This window comes from Mustela nigripes, chromosome 1, assembly GCF_022355385.1.
Source record: "Mustela nigripes isolate SB6536 chromosome 1, MUSNIG.SB6536, whole genome shotgun sequence".
NCBI classification, from domain to species: domain Eukaryota; kingdom Metazoa; phylum Chordata; class Mammalia; order Carnivora; family Mustelidae; genus Mustela; species Mustela nigripes.
In genome coordinates, this window is record NC_081557.1 from 267,375,386 (window position 1) to 267,396,348 (window position 20,963).

Consider the following 20,963-nt stretch of genomic DNA (forward strand, 5'->3'; position numbering starts at 1 on the left):
ACCCTTCCATGTGCTAAGGTATCCAATCACAGGTCAATACGAGTACCTAAAGCTGTCCGAAAAACCCCTAGACCAGTTTCCCCAATCAGTGGTTCCACTCTGGGTTACCTGGAGTGTGCGACCCAAAGAGCCAGAGAAGCGGGAACCACTGCCACTTGCACATCTTGGTCTCCTAAACTGAAAATGTTCTCTATTCCATGTAATCTAGGAGACAATCCAGGTCTACACATACTGAACTCGTGAAAAATCAGTCCATCTAATTTTTGAGGGCTTAACTAGCCACAGTAAGTAGAAGGTAATGATGACCCATGATCTTCTTCTCATGCATAAACAAAGCGTTACCAAAGCAAATCATCCCATTTTAATATCATCCACCAAATGTACGTCAAAATTAGCAGTGCAAAATATGCTCTACATCCTGATTCTTTTTCTACCTCTGGGTCCTCTTTTTCTCACTAGGTAAATCACTTTGTTTCTCAATTGAAAGATACTATAATGGCAAAAAGGTATTGGAATTTAAGAAATATTATTGCTCTTTTTTCAAATCAAATTTGTGGGATGCTCATGAGTCCATACAGATTATGCCTCTGCACCATGCAACCGTGATTTTATATAAATGAGTAATTAAATATTACTTTTTTGGATGATATTATATGATGTATTTCAGTTCCTGTAAAGTCTTTTAAAGTTGACCAACTCATTTACTAAGATTACGTGTCTTATGAGTGGTCAGATTTTGGGGAGACACAAATATCACAGAGTCCCATGGCTGCCCTTGTCGGTAACAATATTTACTGTGCTCCTGAGGATAAGAATAGAGCGACTGAAGAGCTTCATTCATGCAAAAGAAGCCAAAAAGAAAATTAGCAGAGAATGTAAGAAATGCATAAACTAGTATAAAAATTAGCAAACCTGCAAATGAAAGCCAGCCTGCCTTCCTGCCTTCCATCTGTCCATCCATTCATCCATCCAGCCATCCTCATCGTCCTATTTGTTTCTTCTCGAAAACACTTCCCACCAGGCCTTTCACTTTCTATTAGCCACAGTGGTCTGGTAACAAAAGACGCTCCTTCATACACCACCTGTGTCATCTCTACCTGTTGTCCAAGCAAAGGATAAGCGATCCGTGGGGAATTCTCAAACCGGACTTCCGAAATGGTTGAACTCAGATGTTTTTTAAAATGACCCTCAGTTCACAGAAGTAAAATTTTAAAGATGTATATATTTTTGTATATGACGCACCACGCTAAAGTGTGTAACACTGAACATAACTTAGTTTGGCGCCGCAAAATAGCTACTAATTGCTTTGATCATTCCATCCTTGAAAAAACAGCCTATTGCACCTGACTGAACTTCAGCTCCTCTGAAGTTGAGGTGAATAAAGTTCACTCACTTCCGAGTTGGTGATCAGGAGGATGGTCAGGGCGGCACACAACGAAATGATCCTGTTCTTGCTAACAGTGTTGTGTCTGAACCAAACCTGTCCGCAGTTACATAAGAAAATGTCTTCAGCAATTTTTCTTACAGTGACAAAAAATAGTGCTAATATATTAAAGAAATCATAACACTAAAGGAATTCTAGCCAAATTTCCATAAACAAAAAAACATCAAATAGGCTTCTTGGGTAGGAAAAATGTATACACATGTATGTGTGTGTACGTATTTTTTTAATGTGAGTGTATGTATATCTCACCATGGCAGATTTCTAGGATGCTTTACAGTCTCCCCTTATCCACAGGCGATATACCCCAAGATCCCCAATGGATGTATGAAACCACAGACAGTATGGAATCCTATGTACACTTTGTTCAAACCCATACATACACACCTATGATAAAGTTTAATTTATAAATTAAGTGCAGTGAGAGATTAGCAAAAATGCCTAATAATAAAATAGAAAAATTACAGTGGTACACTGTAATGAAAGTTATGTAAATGTGGTCTTCCTCTCAAAATATCATTGTCCTGCACCTACCCTTCTTCTTGTGATGCTGTGAGATGAGAAAATGTCTGTGTGACGAGAGGAAGTGAGATGAATGACAGAGTCATTGTGATGTGCCCTCAGGCTGCTCTTGGCCCTCTGGCCGTAAATCAGAAGGATTATCGGCCTCTGGGCCACGGCTGACTACAGGTGACGGGAACAGTGGCTAAGGCAGGACTACCAAAAGACACTTTGATATATTTAAGAAATTAGCTTGCATAAGTGTTGAAAGCACAGAAATATATATTTATACCTGACAGAACAGGAGGCTCTGTCTGTTCCCTGGGCCTCACTGTCGGTAAACAGTAGAGAAAGACTCCAACGACTAATCCCAAGTCTGTCCTTCCCACTTGGGAAAGTGGCAAAACCTCAGAATGTGATGTCCCAGTCCCAGTCAAAGGCTGAAGCAATGAGCGCGCTTATTGGAGTATGTGTAGGACAGACCAGAATGTGTACGTGTTCCTTGAGAAGGGACTCGTGGTAAACCATGGTTCGAAGATGTTTTCTAACAGTAGATGATCATTTATTAAGCGCCCCATGTAATAGGAACTTGCACACAACAATAACTTGTTCCTTCCCCAAGAGTAGGGAAAGCTTTAAGTTCTTTGTGATTATTACTTCACCACCTCTGTCATACTGACCCAGGCACTCCGCTCCTGGCCACCGCACCCCACATACAAACCTCGTCGCCTTGCTGAGGCCGCATCAGGGAAACCCGGTCGTACTGCTGTCTCAGCAGCGCCCAGAGCGCGTCCAGACGACCCTGGGGGAAGCAGGATTTGTAAATGCCGAGGGCACGTATTTGACCTCTAGTCACTAAATAAAGCATTAAAATGAATACGCGAAAGTCTTCTTCTCTCCTCTCATTTCTTCCCTAACCTAAACAAACAAAAATCAATGACAAAAACGAAGTCCTTGCCACTGAGAAACAGTTAGCTGTCAGAACGGCTCATGAATGGCTCCTGGACACTTGGTCCTCCCTTACCTGGGGACTGTGGGGTCTAAAGAGGTCATTGCTTCTCTAGCTACAGCCTCTCAGTTAAGTCACAGAAAACTTAGACACTGACCTTAATTGGCGTGTACCACTTCGTCTGAGGAGCCTGGTATGTGGGTTTGGGCCGAGGCGGTCTTGGTCTGACAGGTTCCTCCACTTCTTCGGGAATCTTCACCACAGCGTTCTTGGCTTTCTCTAGCCTCGCACCTTCCTCCGTAGATCCTTTATCGCCCCAACGAACCTTTAACACAAAGGGAAGACACTTGTACCAGACGTCGAGTGTCCTGGAAGAACACACTTATTTAGCAGATGGTCCTCGGGTTCACCATCTTGGAGTAAAGAGATGCGCAGCACCAACTCTAACTTCCTCCTCTTCTGGGACTTCATTAGGTCTGTTCCCCGTCTCGCTAAACACTTACCGTATGCACTGATGGCCGTGGGGGAGGGGACGATGACGGGCAGCTACTATGTGACAACTGCCTTTACTCCGTACCCAAAAAATGCGATGAGATAGACACTACGGATACTCTAGTTTCTTCCTTCCAGTTGAGGAAACCGAGACACAGAAAGGTTAAGTGATGTGCCCAAAGCCACACAGCCAGCAAGTGACAGGGCAGGGATGTGAACCTAAAATAAGTCAGTAAGTTTCAAATAGGCTTGAATTCCACAAGCGTACTTTATTAGTATTTCACAAATGTATTTTATACAAAGGACTCAACTGTTCCAAACTTTTCATCAAACTTTGATCAACACACAGTTGAAAAGTATGATTGAAACATTTAGCCTTTGGAAGTAAAAAATATTTTGTGATTTTTCTTTACTTTTCTAAACTCGACTTTGTGAAGTAGCTTTCAGTCTTTAGTTCTGAGCTCACCTTAATATGGTTATTTGACATACCAGCTTTTCCTTGAGGAAGGCAAATCTGAAAAGGCTCTGCACTGAGAAGAAAAATTCAGGGGCACTAGAGAATGCCACAAATTTTAGGGTATTGCCTTCTCTATAGAGTCTAAATAAATATATACTTATATATATATATATATATATATATATTTATTTATTTATATATTATAAATATATATAAATATACATATAAGTATAAATATATATTTATTTACTAAATAAATAAGTATATAGAGAGACTCTATAGAGAGCCTAAATAAATATATATATATTTATTAGACTCTCTATAGAGTCTAAATAAATATATTATAAATATATATTATATTTATATATAAATATATATTTATATGTATATTATATATTTATATATTACATATACTTATATATTTATATATTATATATATAATTTTATATAACCTAATTATATGTAAACTATAGAGTCAAATTATTGTTTTCCTTATTCTCCAATGAACAGGAATTAAGAGCAAAATCTGAGCTGAGCTTTATCTCCTTATAGGCAAGGTCTTGGCTGTGACCCCTAGAGAAAGACATCATCCAGCAGGAGCGTGGAGAAGACCTACAAAAGCCAAGGACGTTCACAGAGATGACAAAGATGAGGGAAGTGAAACTGCAAAGAACTACAAATGCCTGTCCAGGACACAGGGACTCACCAGAATTACGTGATCTCCACAAAGGGAAAGAAAACTGAATACCTTGTAAAGCATTTTAATGACCTGAGTTCGTGGTTAGGGATACAAGGATTACCGTCCACAGGAAGAACTACCCAAGGCTTCTTGATAAGGCTTACTTAGATGTTTTTACCCTTTTTACTACAATTTTAGAATAGGCTTTTAAACTCAAGTGGACCCTGTTGAGTCATTAAAATGTACCTGCATCTTTCAGCGTGATCAGTGGTACTAGAATGTTTTTTATGAGGTTGTTAAAATTGTTTTAAACACCATTAAACCTTGAGAGCTAGCTAGTTGGCTTTCTTTCCAGAGCAATGACCTTCTCTTTTAATCACAGTGTCTTCATCTAGATAAACTGAAACTTAGGAAATCTTTAGATATGGTTAAACTGAGCTAAAAAACTCTAAAACCAGGATATATACACATACATATATATGTAGACATACATCTATACATGTAGACATACATATATACACATACATATGTATGTATGTGTATATATCCTGTATATACACATACATATGTATGTATGTGTATATATCCTGGCAGTTGTGAAGTCTCAGTTTTAAGGGAAAAAACAAAAAGCAAAAAAAGATACACAGTTAACTCACCAAATAAATGTCGTAACTCAGAAAAGTAATTCAGAATAAAAATGTAAGTAGATAAATGTTACATCTATTTAGAAATTACGGATGTAACATATACAGCGTCCTAGCCTAGCCTTCACAGCTGCTACTGTAGAGGTGAGGGCAATCATAGTCTTCCTCCCAGAATCACTGGAACAGTTCTCAGATAAAGAACACCAAAGTGGCTGATCTGGAGGTTTTGTTTTTGTTTTTGTTTTTGTTTTTAAGATTTTTTTATTTACTTATTTGAGAAAGAAAGCCCAAGCAGAGGGAGGGCAGGGGAGATGGAGACTTCTCATTGAGTGGGGAGCCCGACACAGGGCACAATCCCAGGACTCTGAGATCATGACCTGAGCTGAAGTCAGACGCTTAACCCACTGAACCACCTGACCCGGAGTTCTGACTCAGCGTATTTTAGAGACTCCCCTCTGAAACACTGTTGCTAAGGCCTAAAGAAAACTCATTAATTAAATCCTTAGTGTTAGTTCATGAAGTAGCTGGTCTGTCATCCAAATCACCATCATCACAAACAACCCAATAAATAATTCTCACTCAATCCTAAAGTCTAAAATTAGGAAATATTTTGTGGATTTTTCCTAAAACTCTCAAAAGCAATTACAGGCATACCTCAGAGATACTGGGGGTTCGGTTCCAGACACAACAATAAAGCAAACAGCGTATAATAAATGAGGCAAATGAATGTTTTGGTTTCCCAGTGCATGTAAGTGTTATGTTTACACTATACTGTAGTCCATTAAGTGTGCAATAGCCTTAGTTCTAAAAAAACCAATGTACATACCTTAATTAAAAAATACTTTATTTCTAAAAATTTCTAAGCATCATCTTAGCTTTTTAGCAAGTGGTAATCACTGATCACAGATCATCATAACAAATAATAATAATGAAAAAGTTTGAAATATTGCAAGAATTACTAAGAAGTGACACAAAGACACAAAGTGAGCAAATGCCGTTGGAAAAATGACACTGATAGACTTGCTCAGTGCAGAGTTGCCACAAACCGTCAATTTGTAAAAATAACACAGTATCTGTGCAATAAAGCAGAATTCAATAAAACAAGGTATGCCTGTAAACATATATACGTTCAAATGTAACATTTTAGTATTTTAGTTTAAGCACATGGAGGTACTCAAAAAGGACAGAAAAGAATAAATTGATAAAAAAAAAAGAAGTATTAGCAGAATTAATATGCCTGGCCTTTTTACTATGGAAAAAAACAAAACAAAGCAAAACAAAAAATCAAAGCGCAAGCTTGATAGCTAAATTCTTCCAACTCTACTTGGCTTTCATAATAAACCATAAAATTCCATAATTTCCAGAGAATATTTGGATGACTAGGAGGTTGTATCATAAAGGAGCAATTTCAGATTTGAGAAAAGAAACAAAAACAGTTTCACACTGAATTGGCAGAAACACACATTTGAAGTCATTAGGTATTGTGGATCAGTTGTGCTAACAGCTGTTATTAACATCAGCTCAGTTCCAGCTTTCTGCAAATTGCCGTTACCAGAGCATTTAAATATTTAATTTAAAGGAGGAGTAAGAAAAAAAAATCTATGTAAAATCCCTATCCTGGCTTAAAATAACATTAGTTACAAAGATTTGTTCTGTAATTCAGATGCACACATAATTTCAATAATTCCATTTATTTTCCCCAGGAAAGGGTATTTTTTTTAAGGAAATACTTTCCAGGTTTAAATAGGCATGATTTAAAAACAGATTATGTTTTCTATTTTCCCGAAGTTTAAATAAGATCAGATTTGAGAGAGCTTAATGATGCTTAAATCGCGATTCAATTTTTATTGTGTATCTTTATGTATTGTCTCTCCTTTGTAATGTTCACATTTACTTTCTCATGTTTTTCTCATGCCCATTCCATCTCATTTGAAGGAATACCACATGCAACGTAGCTAAAACTGTCCAAAGCTACAATGCACCCCAGTTTATTAAAAGTGGATGAGTCCATTTCATAAATTTTCTGAAACCGAAAAGGACTGGCAATGAAATTTCAACATATTAAGAATTAGTAACTCTTGAAATTTGAAATGTGAATTACTCAGGAATGTGCATGAGTCCTTGGCTTTCTTGACCATAAACTGCATTATTCCTTTTAACTCAGGACCACTTCAGGAGTTCATGGGGATGCTTTTCTTTAGAAAGAGATCGCAATCTATAATACACTGGAAAATCTGGCATAATTCCTAGTGTTTTCAGCAAAAACATTATTCATTTAAGGCTCACTTACTAACATGTGCTTTTCACTGTCATGTGGTAATTTAAATGTATAGATTTCAAAATGGAATTAAATTTATTATTCTGAATATAAAGTAGTGCACGCTCATTGTCAAAAGAGGAAAAAATAGGGAAATATGTAGCACCCATTGAAAATTACTCCCTCCAGAGAAAATTGCTAACATTTTGTAGTATAGCTTGTCAAACCTTTTTTCCCCTTGGTTACAGGTTTTCTACACACATTTTGGAATGAGGTGAAAAAAATTAAAAATAATTTGGGAAGGGCAGTATTTCGATACTGAATATAACGGTATATAACTCTTGTATTCACAAGTTTTTCATGTACGTTAGTTTATCTAATCTAATCTTTCCTCACCCCTCCAGCCTAGAATGACACAACAAAGGGAAGCAGGCAGTAAATCACCTTGACCAAAACCTTGCTTGACCAATAAGAGCTGCCCAGCCACGTGCTCGGGGACTGTTTGATACTCAGTCACCCACGTGCAAACGCATACGCACTATCTTCTCCAAGAGACAAATGTAATAGCTTCTAGCACCTGCTTTTTCCGTGGCTTGTTAGCAGTGGGGTACCAGTCTTGGAGAATATTTCAGCAATAAAGCGCATGCTATTTTAGGGAAAATGTGATTTATCTTAAGATCTAATGTGGTCAAGAAAGTGAGAATCACTATCAGATGACTTGAATAACCACTTTGGGAAATGACAACCATGTGAAATAGGTCTGAGCTCCTTCAGAAGAACACTGAAATTTATTCCGAAAAGGGGAAACTCTCCTTGGGAATCTGAATTTTACTGAAATGTAAAAAAAAAAAGAGGATATTGCAACAGTTGTGAGGCGGTTAATTAGCTCACTGATTTTTGCTGGCAGTAAAAGGACAAAGCCCATATGATGGCAGAACACGTGAAAGTCCTTCTTACCAAGAAGTAAAGGATAATTACTAATAATTGTATTATAATAATAAGAAGAAAGAGAAGCCAGAATCTGTGTTTAATGATAAAGTCAGTCTGTCACTGAGAAAATTCTCCAGCTGTTCCTTGAGGTGGGATGCTGGCCTGTCCACGCTGTGGTCTAGGGCTGGCTCAGTGCTGGCAGTAAGTGCTTATTATTAATTAATCCATCACTTTGAAAACTGTTTCTGTGGTGGTAAGAAGTCCACGTTTCATCTTTAAGATACAATATTAAAGTTCAATTTTAATCCACACTTTGAGCCAGTCTAGAAGTTCAATATATTCTATAAATGATATTTAGAATTAATTATAATTGTTTGTAAGTGCTAACTAAAAGCTATTTAAGAAATGCCTTAAATGTGCTTCCTTTACATCTGTGATAAGGTCATACCCACACCACCGAATATTTTAATATTTTTATCCCTAAATAGTACATAGCTATTGGATCTTTTCAAAGACAAGCATTGTTGCTACTCCAAGTGGCTGGCTTCTACAAAGTTGATGCTGTCTGCAGTAATTTTTTCCAAAATAGTGAGAATAACCCTAACTTTGTGTTGCACTTTAGAGTTCAAACATCTTATCAATGCAATTCTTTGACTAATGAAGTCACTTCTTCTTGAACCATTCTGAAATGGCCAGGATGCTTGCATACAAAAAAAAAAAAAAAAATTATCCAAAAAAGACCCAGTGTTAAATAAAACTGGATGGTATTATTAAATTCTGAAAAGCACAGTTTCCATGGCTTAATAGTTCTAGAATTACACATTGCAGATTAGCAGCTTTTTTTTTTTTTTTTTTTTAAAGGTACCAACCTCCATTCTTTTAATTCCTCCAACCCCTCGACCACCATAGTAAGAGGCGTCCACGGTGGGCCATTTCTTGGTAGGCAGAGGTTCCTGTTCCTCCTACGGAGATGCAAGTTTTTAAAAGCGGGTTTAATTAATTTCTTAAAATGCTGTTTAGTCAGAATGAACACATATTTAAACACTTTTCTGAATAACGCCATCGATAAGGAAGAAATGGAGTAACCATTATATATGTGGCGTCTGGATCCACTTGGGCTTACATGCATAAATTTCAAGTGGAGTTCTACAGAATGGAAGGTTCCTGGTCTTCCGGTTTTAGGAATCTCCCTTAACTCACCAGACTACCCGAAGTTGTTCCTTAACTATGAGCAGCGCCATTTGTTTTTTTCCCAATTCTATTTGTTACCTCAAACTTAAAAAGGTTAAGACATTAAACTTAAGACAGCTTTCAAAAATCATGTAAAGCAGCAACATAAACATTAAGTTAAATGGCAAAATTGGTACTAAAAAGATAGGCAGTTGGGAAGTTTCGAAAGTGCACTACTTCCATATTTCACATTGGTAACACAATTTTGGCTAACAAATAGAGTGATATAAAAGTAATGACCATTTTGAAGAAAGGATGACACCTGTAAACTCCCTAACTTTTTATAAGTAAAGCAAATAACATCAGGACCACTGATATACTGACAAAGTAAAGTATATCTCTGCGCACTACTGAGTCTCACGGCCGGTCTCTATTTATCTGTCTTTGAAGGTCCTATCCCTCTAGCACATGCAAGAAAACACAAGAAGATGAAAAATGCCAATTAATTTTCATAAATTCAAAAGCCAGCACGTAGGTATCGCAGTTATTCAGCAACAAGGTAAACGGGCATGATATCCAAGTACAGAGAAGAATCCACATCACTCACTAGGCACCTACTTACCTCTTTTGGTGCAGGAGGTGGTGGTCGAGGAGGATCCTTGATAACCTGTCCGGGGAAAAAGAAATAAAAAAGGTAAAAATTTTGGTGGCATGGCAAGGAGACAGCAAAGACGTGTAAAAATAACTTGATTAGTAACACACTGTGGTACGCCAAAGATGTCCCCAGTGAACTTGGCCTTTCAAGGGCTACGCCTCTTCCTTGGAATACAGGCTCACCTGTAACTAGATTTTGACTGACTAGCATGAGGCAGACATGGCAGCATGTGACTTCTGCAGCTGGTCAAAAGAAGCTTTTCCACTTCCCTCAACATCCTTGGGACACTCACTCTGGAGGAAGGCGGCTGTCACGCCAGAAGTCCACCCTGAGACCATCAGGTCGGGAGGAGGAAGACACCGGGATAACCTCACGGAAAGGCTGGGTCAGGAGGGGGCCGGGCCAGCTCCCCGCTATGTCCGCCATCCCAGCCAAAGTGGCAAACACGGGTCTCTTGGACCTGGAGGCCTGTCAAGCTTTCAGATCACACCAGCCCACCGGCCCCAGCAACCACACGAGAGAACCCCAGGGAAAGGACCTCCTGCTGAGCCAGTCTCCACAGAACCAGGAAGACGCTAAATTGTCGAAAGCACTAGGTTGTGGGACCACCTGACAATTCACGAAACACCTTCATTCGTCCATTTTATCTTCATGCCACAGACGTGTTCCTGCCTTCGGTGTTCAGGTGAGTCACAAGAACAGAGATTGTCAAATACCTTGCACAAGGTTCACGAAACAGTTCCTCCAACGTCAAAATGCAAACATTTTCCACTAGATTATGGTATGTCCCCTCAAACACAGCAGGAATCTTCTACCGAAATCGTCTTTCTAAGACTCATTGACTTCATCATAAATGTACAATGCACAAGTTAACTTGCTTTGCAAGAGATGCAGGGAAGTTAACCTACTCTGTTTCCCCACCAGGGAGTCTAGAAGCTAATCGACTTTGTAACCAAGATGCCCTTCCTATAAATCATTACTCAGTATGTTCTTTCATGAAATTGTATATGGCTGATTCTTTATGTGAGAGGAATGAAGCCTGAGATCAAATCTAAGTGACTTCTACCAGCACTGGGGTAGCTTGACCTTTCACACCATCATGATATAAAATGATTGATCGGGGTGCCTGTGTGGTTCAGTCAGTTTAACATCGACTTGATGTCAGCTCAGGTCATTAGGTTAGGTGTGTGGGCCTTGGGCTCTGTGCTGGACATGAAGCCTGCTTGAAATCTCTCTCCCTCTTCTCCCTCTGCCCTCCCCCCAACTAAAAAAAAAAAAAGGTAAAAGAAAATTAATGACCAAGTGCCAACGGCTCTGATAATTCAAGTACAAATCCAAGTCTCTAGCCTAAGAAGATCAATTATTTAAAAATATGAACTGTTTCACTTTAAGATCAAATGTTTCAATTATGTTTTAAAAATTTCAAAAGTTTAAAACTAATAATTTTGAAACTGAGCATCATCAAAGAATTATTATTACTATTCAGGTATATTACTATAATCATGGATATGTTTTTATTTTTTTTCATTTTTTAAAGATTTTTTTATATATTTATTAAAGATTTTATTTATTTATTTGACAGAGAGAGACACAGCAAGAGAGGGACCACAGTAGAGAGAGTGGGAGATGGAGAAGCATGCTTCCCGCAGAGCAGGGAGCCCAGTGCGGGACTTGATCCCAGGACTCTGGGATCATGACCTGAGCCAAAGGCAGACACTTAAAGACTGAGCCACCCAGGTGCCCAGATTTTTTATCTATTTATTTATCTGACAGACAGAGATCACAAGTAGGCAGAGAGGCAGGCAGAGAGAGAGAGAGAGGAAGGGAAGCAGGCTCCCTGCTGAGGAGAGAGCCCGATGCGGGGCTGGATCCCAGGACACTGGGAATCATGACCTGAGCTGAAGACAAAGGCTTTAACCCACTGAGCCACCCAGGCGCCCCTTTCTTTCTTATTAAAAAAAAAAAAAAAATATATATATATATATATATATATATATATAGTTATAAAGTTATAGTTATAAAGTTATAGTTATATATAGTTATATATAAAATATATACATATATATTTTAGTATTAAATTTAAATTCAAGTTAGTTAACATACAGTAGAATACTGGTTTCAGGAGCAGAATTTAGTGATTCGTTGCTTACATGTAACAGCCGGTGCTCACCGCAAGTGCCCTCCTTAATACCTATCACCTATTCAGCCCATTCCCCAACCTGCCTCTTTTCCAACAACCCTCAGTTTGTTCTCTATATTTAGGAATCTCTTATGGTTTGCCTCCCTCTCTGTTTTTAATCTTAATTTCTCTATGTTCATCCATTTTGTTTCTTAATTCTACATATAAGTGAGATCATATGAATTTGTCTTTCTTTGACTTCTTTTCCCTTAGCATAATGCATTCTAGTTCTATCCACATTGTTGCAAATGGCAAGATTTCATTCTTTTTGATGGGTGAGTAATATTCGTGTGTGTGTGAGTGTGTGTGTGTATTTATGGGTTCTTTATTCTGTTCTATTGATTTATGTGTCTGTTTTGTGCCATACTGTCTTGATGATTATAGCTTAAGTTCAGGAACTGTGATGCCTCCGCTTTGCTTTTTTTTTTTCATATCACTTTGGCTACTCAGGTTCTTTTCTGGTTCCATACAAATTTTAGAATTACTTGTTCTAGCTCTGTGGGAAAAAAAGGTGGTGGTTTTTTTTCTTAGGGATTGCTTTGAATATGTAGATTGCTTAGAGTAGTATAGACATTTTAACAATGTTTGTTCTTCCAATCTAAGAATGTGGAATGTTTTTTCATTTCTTTGTGTCCTCAGTTTCTTTCAGTGTTCTATAGTTTTCAACATTTACCTCTTTCGTTAGGTTTATTCCTAGGTATCTTGTGATTTTTGGTGCAGTTGCAAATGGGATCAATTCCTTGATTTCTCTATTGCTGCTTCATTATTGGTATATAGAAATACAACAGATTTCATTACATTGATTTTATATCCTGCAATTTTGCTGAATTCATGTATCACTTCTAGCAATTTTTTGATGGAAACTTTCAGGTCTTCTAAATAGAGTATCATGTCATCTGCAAATAATGAAAGTTTGACTTCTTCCTTGCCAATTTGGATGCCTTTTATTTCTTTTTATTGTATGATTGCTGAGGGGAGGACTTTCAATATTACACTGAATAACAGTGGTGAGAGTGGACATCCCTGTTGTGTTCCTGACCTTAGTGGAGAAGCTCTCAGTTTTCCCCATTGAGGATGATATTAGATGTGGATCTTTTGTATATGGCCTTTATGATGTTGAGGTATATTCCTTCTATCCCTGCATTCTTAAGGGTTTTATAATGAAAAGATCCTGTATTTTGTCAAATGTTTTTTCTGCATCTGTTGAGTGAATTAAATGGTTTTCATCCTTTTTTTTATTAATGTGGTATATCATATTGTTTGACTTGTGGATACTGAATCAGACCTGCAGTCCAGGAATAAATCCCACTTGATCACGGTGAATAATCTTTTTAATGTACTGTTGGATTTGATTAGTTAATATATTGAAAACTTTTGCAACCATGTTCACCAGGGATATTGGTCTGTAATTCTTTTTGGTGGGGTCTTTGTCTGGTTTTGGAATCAAGGTAATGCTGGCCTCATAGAATGAATATGGAAGTTTTCCTTCCATTTCTATTTTTTGGAACAGCTTCAGAAGAAAAGGTATTAATTTTTTAAATGTCTGGTAGAATTTCCCCTGGGAAGTCCTCTGGCCCTGGGCTCTCTTCTATTGGGAGATTTTTGATTACTGCTTCAATTTCTTTGCTGGTTATAAGTCTGCTCAGATTTTCTATTTTTTTCCTGTTTCAGGTTGGTAGTTTATATGTTTCCAGGAATTTATCCATTTCTTCCAGATTGCCCAATTTGTTGGCATATAACTGCTCACAATATTCTCTTATAATTGTATTTCTGTGGTGTTGGTTGTGATCTCTCCTCTTTCATTCATGATTTTATTTATTTGGGTCCTTTCTCTTTTCTTTTTTGTAAGTCTGGTTAGGGGGTTATTAACTTTGTTAATTCTTTCAAAGAACCAGCTCCAAGTTTCACTGATCTGTTTTGCTGTTGGTTTTGTTTTTTTGTTTTGTTTTGTTTTCCTACAGCATTTATTTCTGCTCTAATCTTAATTCTTTCCCTTCTTCTGCTGGTTTCAGGTTTTATTTGATGTTCTTCTTCCAGCTCCTTTAGGTATAAGGTTGGGTTGTGCCATTTGAGACTTCTTACTTCCTGAGTATATTGCTATATACTTCCCTCTTGTGACTGCCTTTGCTGCATCCCAAGGTTTTAGACTGCTGTGTTTTCACTTTCATTTGCTTCCATGTATTTTTTTTTTTTTTTTTACACTTCTTTAATTTCCTGGTTGACCCATTCATTCTTTGGTAAGATGTTCTTTAACCTCCAATGTATATGTGGTCTTTCCAAATTTCTTCTTGTGGTTGACTTCAAGTTTCATAGCATTGTCTTCTGAAAGTATTCATGGTATGATCTCAATCTTTTTGTATTGGTTGAGACCTGACGTGACCCAGTATGTGATCTGTTCTATAGACTATTCCACATGCCCTCAGAAAGAATGTATATTCTGCTGTTTTAGGATGAAATGTTCTGAATATGTCTGTTAAGTCCATCTGGTCCAGTGCATCATTCAAAGCCATTGTTTCCTTGTTGATCTTCTGCTTAGATTATCTGTCCATTGCTGTAAGTAGGGTGTTAAAGTCCCCTACTGTTACTGTATTATTATCAATGAGTTTCTTTGAGTTTGTTATTAATTTATTCATATATCTGGCTGCTTCCAAGTTGGGGGCATAAATATTTATAATTGTTAGATCGTCTTGTTGGACAAACACCTTTCTTATGATATAGTGTCCTTCTTCATCTCTTATTACACTCTTTAGTTTAAAGTCTAGTTTGTCTGATTAAGTATGGCTACTCCAGCTTTCTCCTGCTGTCCGTTAGCATGCCAGAAGTTTCTCCACCCCACTGTATTCAATCTGAAGATGTCTTTGGGTTTAAAAGAGTCTCTTGTAAGTTGCTCATCAATGGGTCTGTTTTTTTTTTTTGTTTTTAATCCATTCTGATACCCTATGTCTTTTAAAGAGGACCCAGTCCATTTACATTCAGAGTCATTACTAATAGGTACAAATTTAGTTTCATTGTATTACCTGTAAAGTCACTATTCTGTAGATTATCTCTGTTCCTTTCTAGTCTTTGTTGCTTTTGGTCTCTCCTTGCAACAGATACTGTTTGTAAAAGTCTGCTTATCTTTAAATTATATGATTCTGATACTTCACTAAAATAATCTGGAGTGGGTTAAGTGGAGAGGATTATAGATGAAATAAGATCAGCCTTAAATTAAAATCACTGAAGCTGAATGAAAGAAACAGGAGGGAATTCATTATTTTAGACTTTCTCTTTATATGTTTCAAATTTTCCACAGTGAAAAGTTTTTAAAATGTAATGTTATTTATAAAGCTTAGAGAACTCTTAATTTTCTTTATGTATAAAATCTTCATTGTTCAAATTATAGTTTGCATCTAAATCTCAAATAGATATAATCTCTACAAAGATGTGACTAGACATCTAGTCATTTGTTACACTAGACATTCAGACATTTAGTTAGACTGAACCTCTAACTCAATCAAAAATCTGAATGCTACAAATAATACAGCTATTTCTATTCAGCCTTTTTAATTAATTCAATTTTATTTTACCAATAAACATAAAATTTTGCTTCTTTTTAGTAATTTTAAAAGATAAAAACTCTGTGAATTTTTATAATTAGCCCAGAAATCAATGCTAGTGGAGGCTTAAGATTTAAAATAATGTTGTACGGGCACCTGGGTGGCTCAGTGGATTAAGCCTCTACTTTGGCTCAGGTCATGATCCTAGGGTCCTGGGATCGAGGCCCACATTGGGCTCTCTGCTCAGCAGGGAGCCTGCTTTCTCTTCTCTCTCTCTCTGCCTGCCTCTCTGTCTACTTGTGATCTCTGTCAAATAAATAAATAAAATCTTTTAAAATAAAATAAAATATGTTGTAGTAAAATAAAATAAAGATGATCAAGCTACAGGTACATTTCCTTTATAGAAAGGAAGCACCTCATATCATTATTAAACTGCATACAAACTCAGTCAGTGACAACCAGATCTATCAGTATTTCACACTCAAAGGGATCAAAACTGCCAACTCTTCTCCCTTGTTTCTTTCAAAGTAAATTACTCCTTCTAGTTGCAGTCTCCAATTTTTCACAAAATCTATAATTTCTTCTTCAGTTCTAAATGACTTTACCGAATCATTTACCATGTCCAACAGATTTTTTTGGAAATATTTCTCTCTCTCTCTCTCTCTCCCCTGACCTTTCCACCCTTATGAAATATTTCTCTCTCTGTATCCCTCACCTTCCCCCCCAGGACTTCCTTAGTCGTCCCAATGAGGACAAGCTTTCCTTCATAGGCATAAATGCCTACTGGTTCCCTAGCATCTACCAGAGTTGATCATTTTATCTTAACCCATAAAAGTGTAATTTCCAAAAGAGGAAATTTATGTCTGCTTTGTTGTTCCCTGTATTCCCAGGACATAGTAAAGTGACTGGTACAGAACAGAGTTTCTGTTCCGGAAGGAAGGGATCTAGGGAAGTTAGGAGGAAAGAGAAAGGACGGAGGTGGGAAAGGGAGAAAGGAACGAAGGGGAGGGAAGGGGGACGGAGGAAGGACGGAGGAAGGACCCTTTGCATTCTGTTACCACCTAAAATTGTAGACTCTCAATTCTCTGGACCTAAAAATATCCAGTACAACAGTTTTCAACTTCTCCAATTCACATTCAACCAAAACTTCAATATTTTGAAAACTTCTCACCACACGGTAGTCCAGCTATGTTGGAATTCCTGTAATAAAGAGACATTCATACCTCACGAAGCAATTCCTTCCACTGGCAAGGAATTCACATCACTTGAAGGTTTTTCCCTCCAAAGAAGCCAAAGCCTCCCTCTCTGTAGTTTCCACTCTTCAGTCCCGATCCCAGAATATGGAAGCACACACACATATACACACACAACTAATCTTTCTTCCAGAAGAGAGTAGTTCCTATTTTTGAATACTAGAACAAAATAACCATGTATCTACTCATCACAACTAAGATCACAACTACTTCTCATGCAATGGTCCTGAGTTCTTTGGTGATTTTGGGCCATTGCTTTAGTACATAGTCATTCAATCAATATCTCCAAGTGGGGTTGCCAGAACCAATAATAGCATTTTAAGTGTAGCCAAGCTGTTATAAATAGATGTGTGGTACTCAGACCAAACAGGTGCACCCCATCAGTCTTTACTTATGCTCTGTGCATCTGAATTAATAACACAGTGACAACACTGATATTCGATAATTACCATAGCTTTTTTGGCATCAATGTCTACGTGCTCTACTTACATAAATTAGGCATTTGTCTTATTTTTCTATCTCTAATTCCATCCCTCAATCTAACCTGTGTAACCAGGTATATTTTCCTAACAGAAGCCTAATTGTTTCTCTGGTCAAAATAGATCAATGGGCCCAATGACCACAAGTGAAATCTATGAATTACTGACTTTTATTAGAAGATCCTTACAAACCATGCTTCTACTCTTAGTTCTGCAAATTACTTTAAAAAGCTCTCTGGAGCTCTTTCATTAGAAAAAGACCAAGGTCCATCCTTCATCTCACGAAGTCTGAGTACAGTGTCTCTGAATTTATTTTCACTTTCTTGTGAGGATTTCAAATTTACTCTGCTTATTACCTGTCCATCTTGTACTGACATATATTTCTGAGGATACAAACCGTACCCTGACCTGGTTCTATGTTATATCCTCCTGAACATCATTGAACATCTTCCTCCATGACTCATCCTTTTCTTTCATGTCGTACTTGTCATACTCTTTATCCTGCACAGCATTTGTTTTAGCATGATAGGAGCAAACTGTTTCAGTTTAAAATCCTCATAGGATATGGGGCACCTGGTTGGTTCAGTTGGTTAAGCACAGGACTCTTGATCTCAGCCCAGGTCTTGATCTCAGGATCATGAATTCAAGCCCCACACTGGCCTCCATGTTGCGCATGGAGCCTACTTAAAAATGAAATATAAAATAAAATAAAACCTCATACGACCACTGCTGACGAACTCACAACAGGATAGCAGGATAAGAGACACTTTGCATTTTCTCTCTTTACTGGAGACCCTTTACCTGGTATCATAAGCCACAACCTTATAGAGATCATAGAAATGCCTCCCTATGATCCAGTTCTGACCTCACACCCTATCTACAAATATCCCTTTATATGGATCTCTGGTCTAGAAAAAGTGAAGATCCCTTTGCTTGCCCTAAATAAGATGGCCATTTCCATGTTAAGTCCCAGCCAGTCTTCCTACTGGTCTATCTGGAAGCCTGAAAACTTCTAAAAATAAATGTTGCTGCACAGTTGAGTCATTTATGCTTCATTAACTTGGGCTTATATGTTTATTTGGAAAATTTTTAAATTATCTCTTAAGAGTGTAGATTTCTTAAGGGCAATAATCATTTCTCCTTCTTTATAAGTATCACCAGTGCCTATTAAAGCGCTCAGAAAATAATGTACTAAAATATGATTGAAAGTGACCTGAAGGAACTGGCTGAAAATGTTCACAAGGGCTCACAGCCAACCTCTTAAATTAAAAGAAAAATACTGAGGGAAAAAACTATAAATGATAAACAGATAGACACAGGTTCCCATGAAACTAAAATACTGCTAGTTTCAAAGAAAATGAAGCATCAAATTTCTCTTTCAACCAATAAAATCAGAGAACTAATTAACTCAATGGCAGATGGGAAGACGTAAGACCATCCTAAGTTTCTTCATCTAAGAAATAAACTTGATTAATTGTAGGTCATTTCCAATATGAAAATTCTGATAGAATATTTAAAAAAATACATATCACAACTTTTCCACTAGGTTTTTTGCTTCCATACTTTTCCATAATTAAGCAGGCCATGTGTCAATATACATTTGTATTCATCTTGTTCCAGAAAAGAACATTAAGGCTTGTTTTCCCCAATAATGTGTAATTCATCTTATGTATGTCTAAAATGCTTGACTTATTATGAGTTTAAGTTGACTTTGAAACTCTAGCAAGTACATTTTCCACATTGTTAAAATGGAATACAGCCATTAAAACTCTACTTAAATCAAATTTTGATCTGGTAAATTACGGGATACAACCACAACAGCTAAGGCTGAACCTTCAGAAACCAACCCAGAGCTAAGGCTCATCTCTGTGCTGCTGCTATTGACAGAAATCACCCTTTACTGGTGCTGCTATATGTCATACACTCTAAATTGCTCTTATTCTCCTAACCACCCTGTGAAGTTCCTATGCCTATCTCCATTTTAGATATCAGGAGAGGGAGACTAGCTTGCCCTCGGGTACACAAAGAGAAACCAGAAGTCAGACTGAAATGCAGGACTCAGGTCTGCCCATCTCCAAACTCTTGAGTTGACTTCTCCTGCCAAATGACATCCTTTTAAAATACAGTTGGAACCGCACAGGGAAAGGAGGCAAAAGAAAAGGCTGAAGACGTGTTGAGTAGTTGTTACCTGCTGGAAGGCGTGAACGGATGGATGGATGGATGGTGGGTGGATGGATGTAGAAGTGGTAGGCAGGAAGAGAGATAGGTAGGTCGGTAGGTAGAGAGACGGACAGACTGAGTTTAATTTAAACCTTATAGCAACTATGAAAGATAGAGATTATCATTCCCACTTTATAGAGACATAACTTGTTAATTAATATGCCCAACATCACTGACCTAGAAATGTTGGAGCAGGAATTAAAATGATTTTTATGGGATGTTTCAAAATGTTCCCTCTCGCCACTCTGCTACAGGGCCTCCTAAGGAACAAAAGAGGGTGAAAATAATCTGAAGCCATTTGGCTCAAAAGTCAAAATGGAAAAAAATCTGTGTCCAACTGATATCCCTCCATTTCAGCAAAACCAGTGCAGGAGAAAAAGGAAACCTTACTGTCAGTGTAAATACATTAAAAATAACAGTCATGAGAATCCCATTTTTGTACTAAATAGTGCAAGAACACATCCATTTCAGAAAAGGATGTATTCATATGCACCATATTTTATGAGAATTTGCAGATTTTAAAAGGCATAATATTGCCTAGTTGCCAGGATTTTTTCCACTTAGCATCCTTGAGTTCTGTATTGAAGATTCTGGAAAACACTTTCACCACTTTATGAACCATATGTAGAGTTTGATTCTCCTCCAATTTTTTTTTTCATTTGTTATTATCATCATCACGGAGGATTACATCTCATCTACTTAGCTGCTAGAATGAAGATTTCAGTTTGGAGGAGAGCCGATTTCTTTAAAAAAAAAAAAGTTAGCTGCTTCAGGCAACAGTCCTTTTGATCTGCTCATTAACACTTTTCAAATGTTCGAGTGATGTGGGCATTCTTTGCGCTAGAAAATGTCAGCACTGGAGCCTGCAGCCAGCTTGATGCGATCATATGTTCCAATATTCAGAAAAGAGTGAAAAGAACTGTCAACAGTGACTGCCTTGGATGAAAAAAAAAAGATAGGATACAACGCCTGTAGATCAAGTAGCGTTTCAGGATTGATTCTTGCCAGTGACAAAAACAAATGCCCAATTTATCAGCAATGTCATCTACGCAACTAAGAGCCCACAAACAATGGAGAAGTTGCTCTCAGTGCTCAGGAAAATTGGTCTGAAATAGATGGGG

At 37.5% G+C, this 20,963-nt stretch overlaps 1 protein-coding gene across 1 annotated transcript in view; it reads right to left on the bottom strand.

The window, feature by feature from the left end:
• The window catches only part of ANTXR2 (ANTXR cell adhesion molecule 2), a 146,338-nt gene that overhangs the window by 51,044 nt on the left and 74,331 nt on the right, over positions 1 to 20,963 (bottom strand). Inside the window, exons 13-16 of the mRNA XM_059385749.1 lie at positions 10,143 to 10,187; positions 9,220 to 9,312; positions 3,049 to 3,216; positions 2,664 to 2,744 (exon numbers count right to left, since the gene is read on the bottom strand). Coding sequence (XP_059241732.1) covers positions 2,664 to 2,744; positions 3,049 to 3,216; positions 9,220 to 9,312; positions 10,143 to 10,187 — 387 coding nt within the window. The remainder of the gene's footprint in view (positions 1 to 2,663; positions 2,745 to 3,048; positions 3,217 to 9,219; positions 9,313 to 10,142; positions 10,188 to 20,963) is intronic.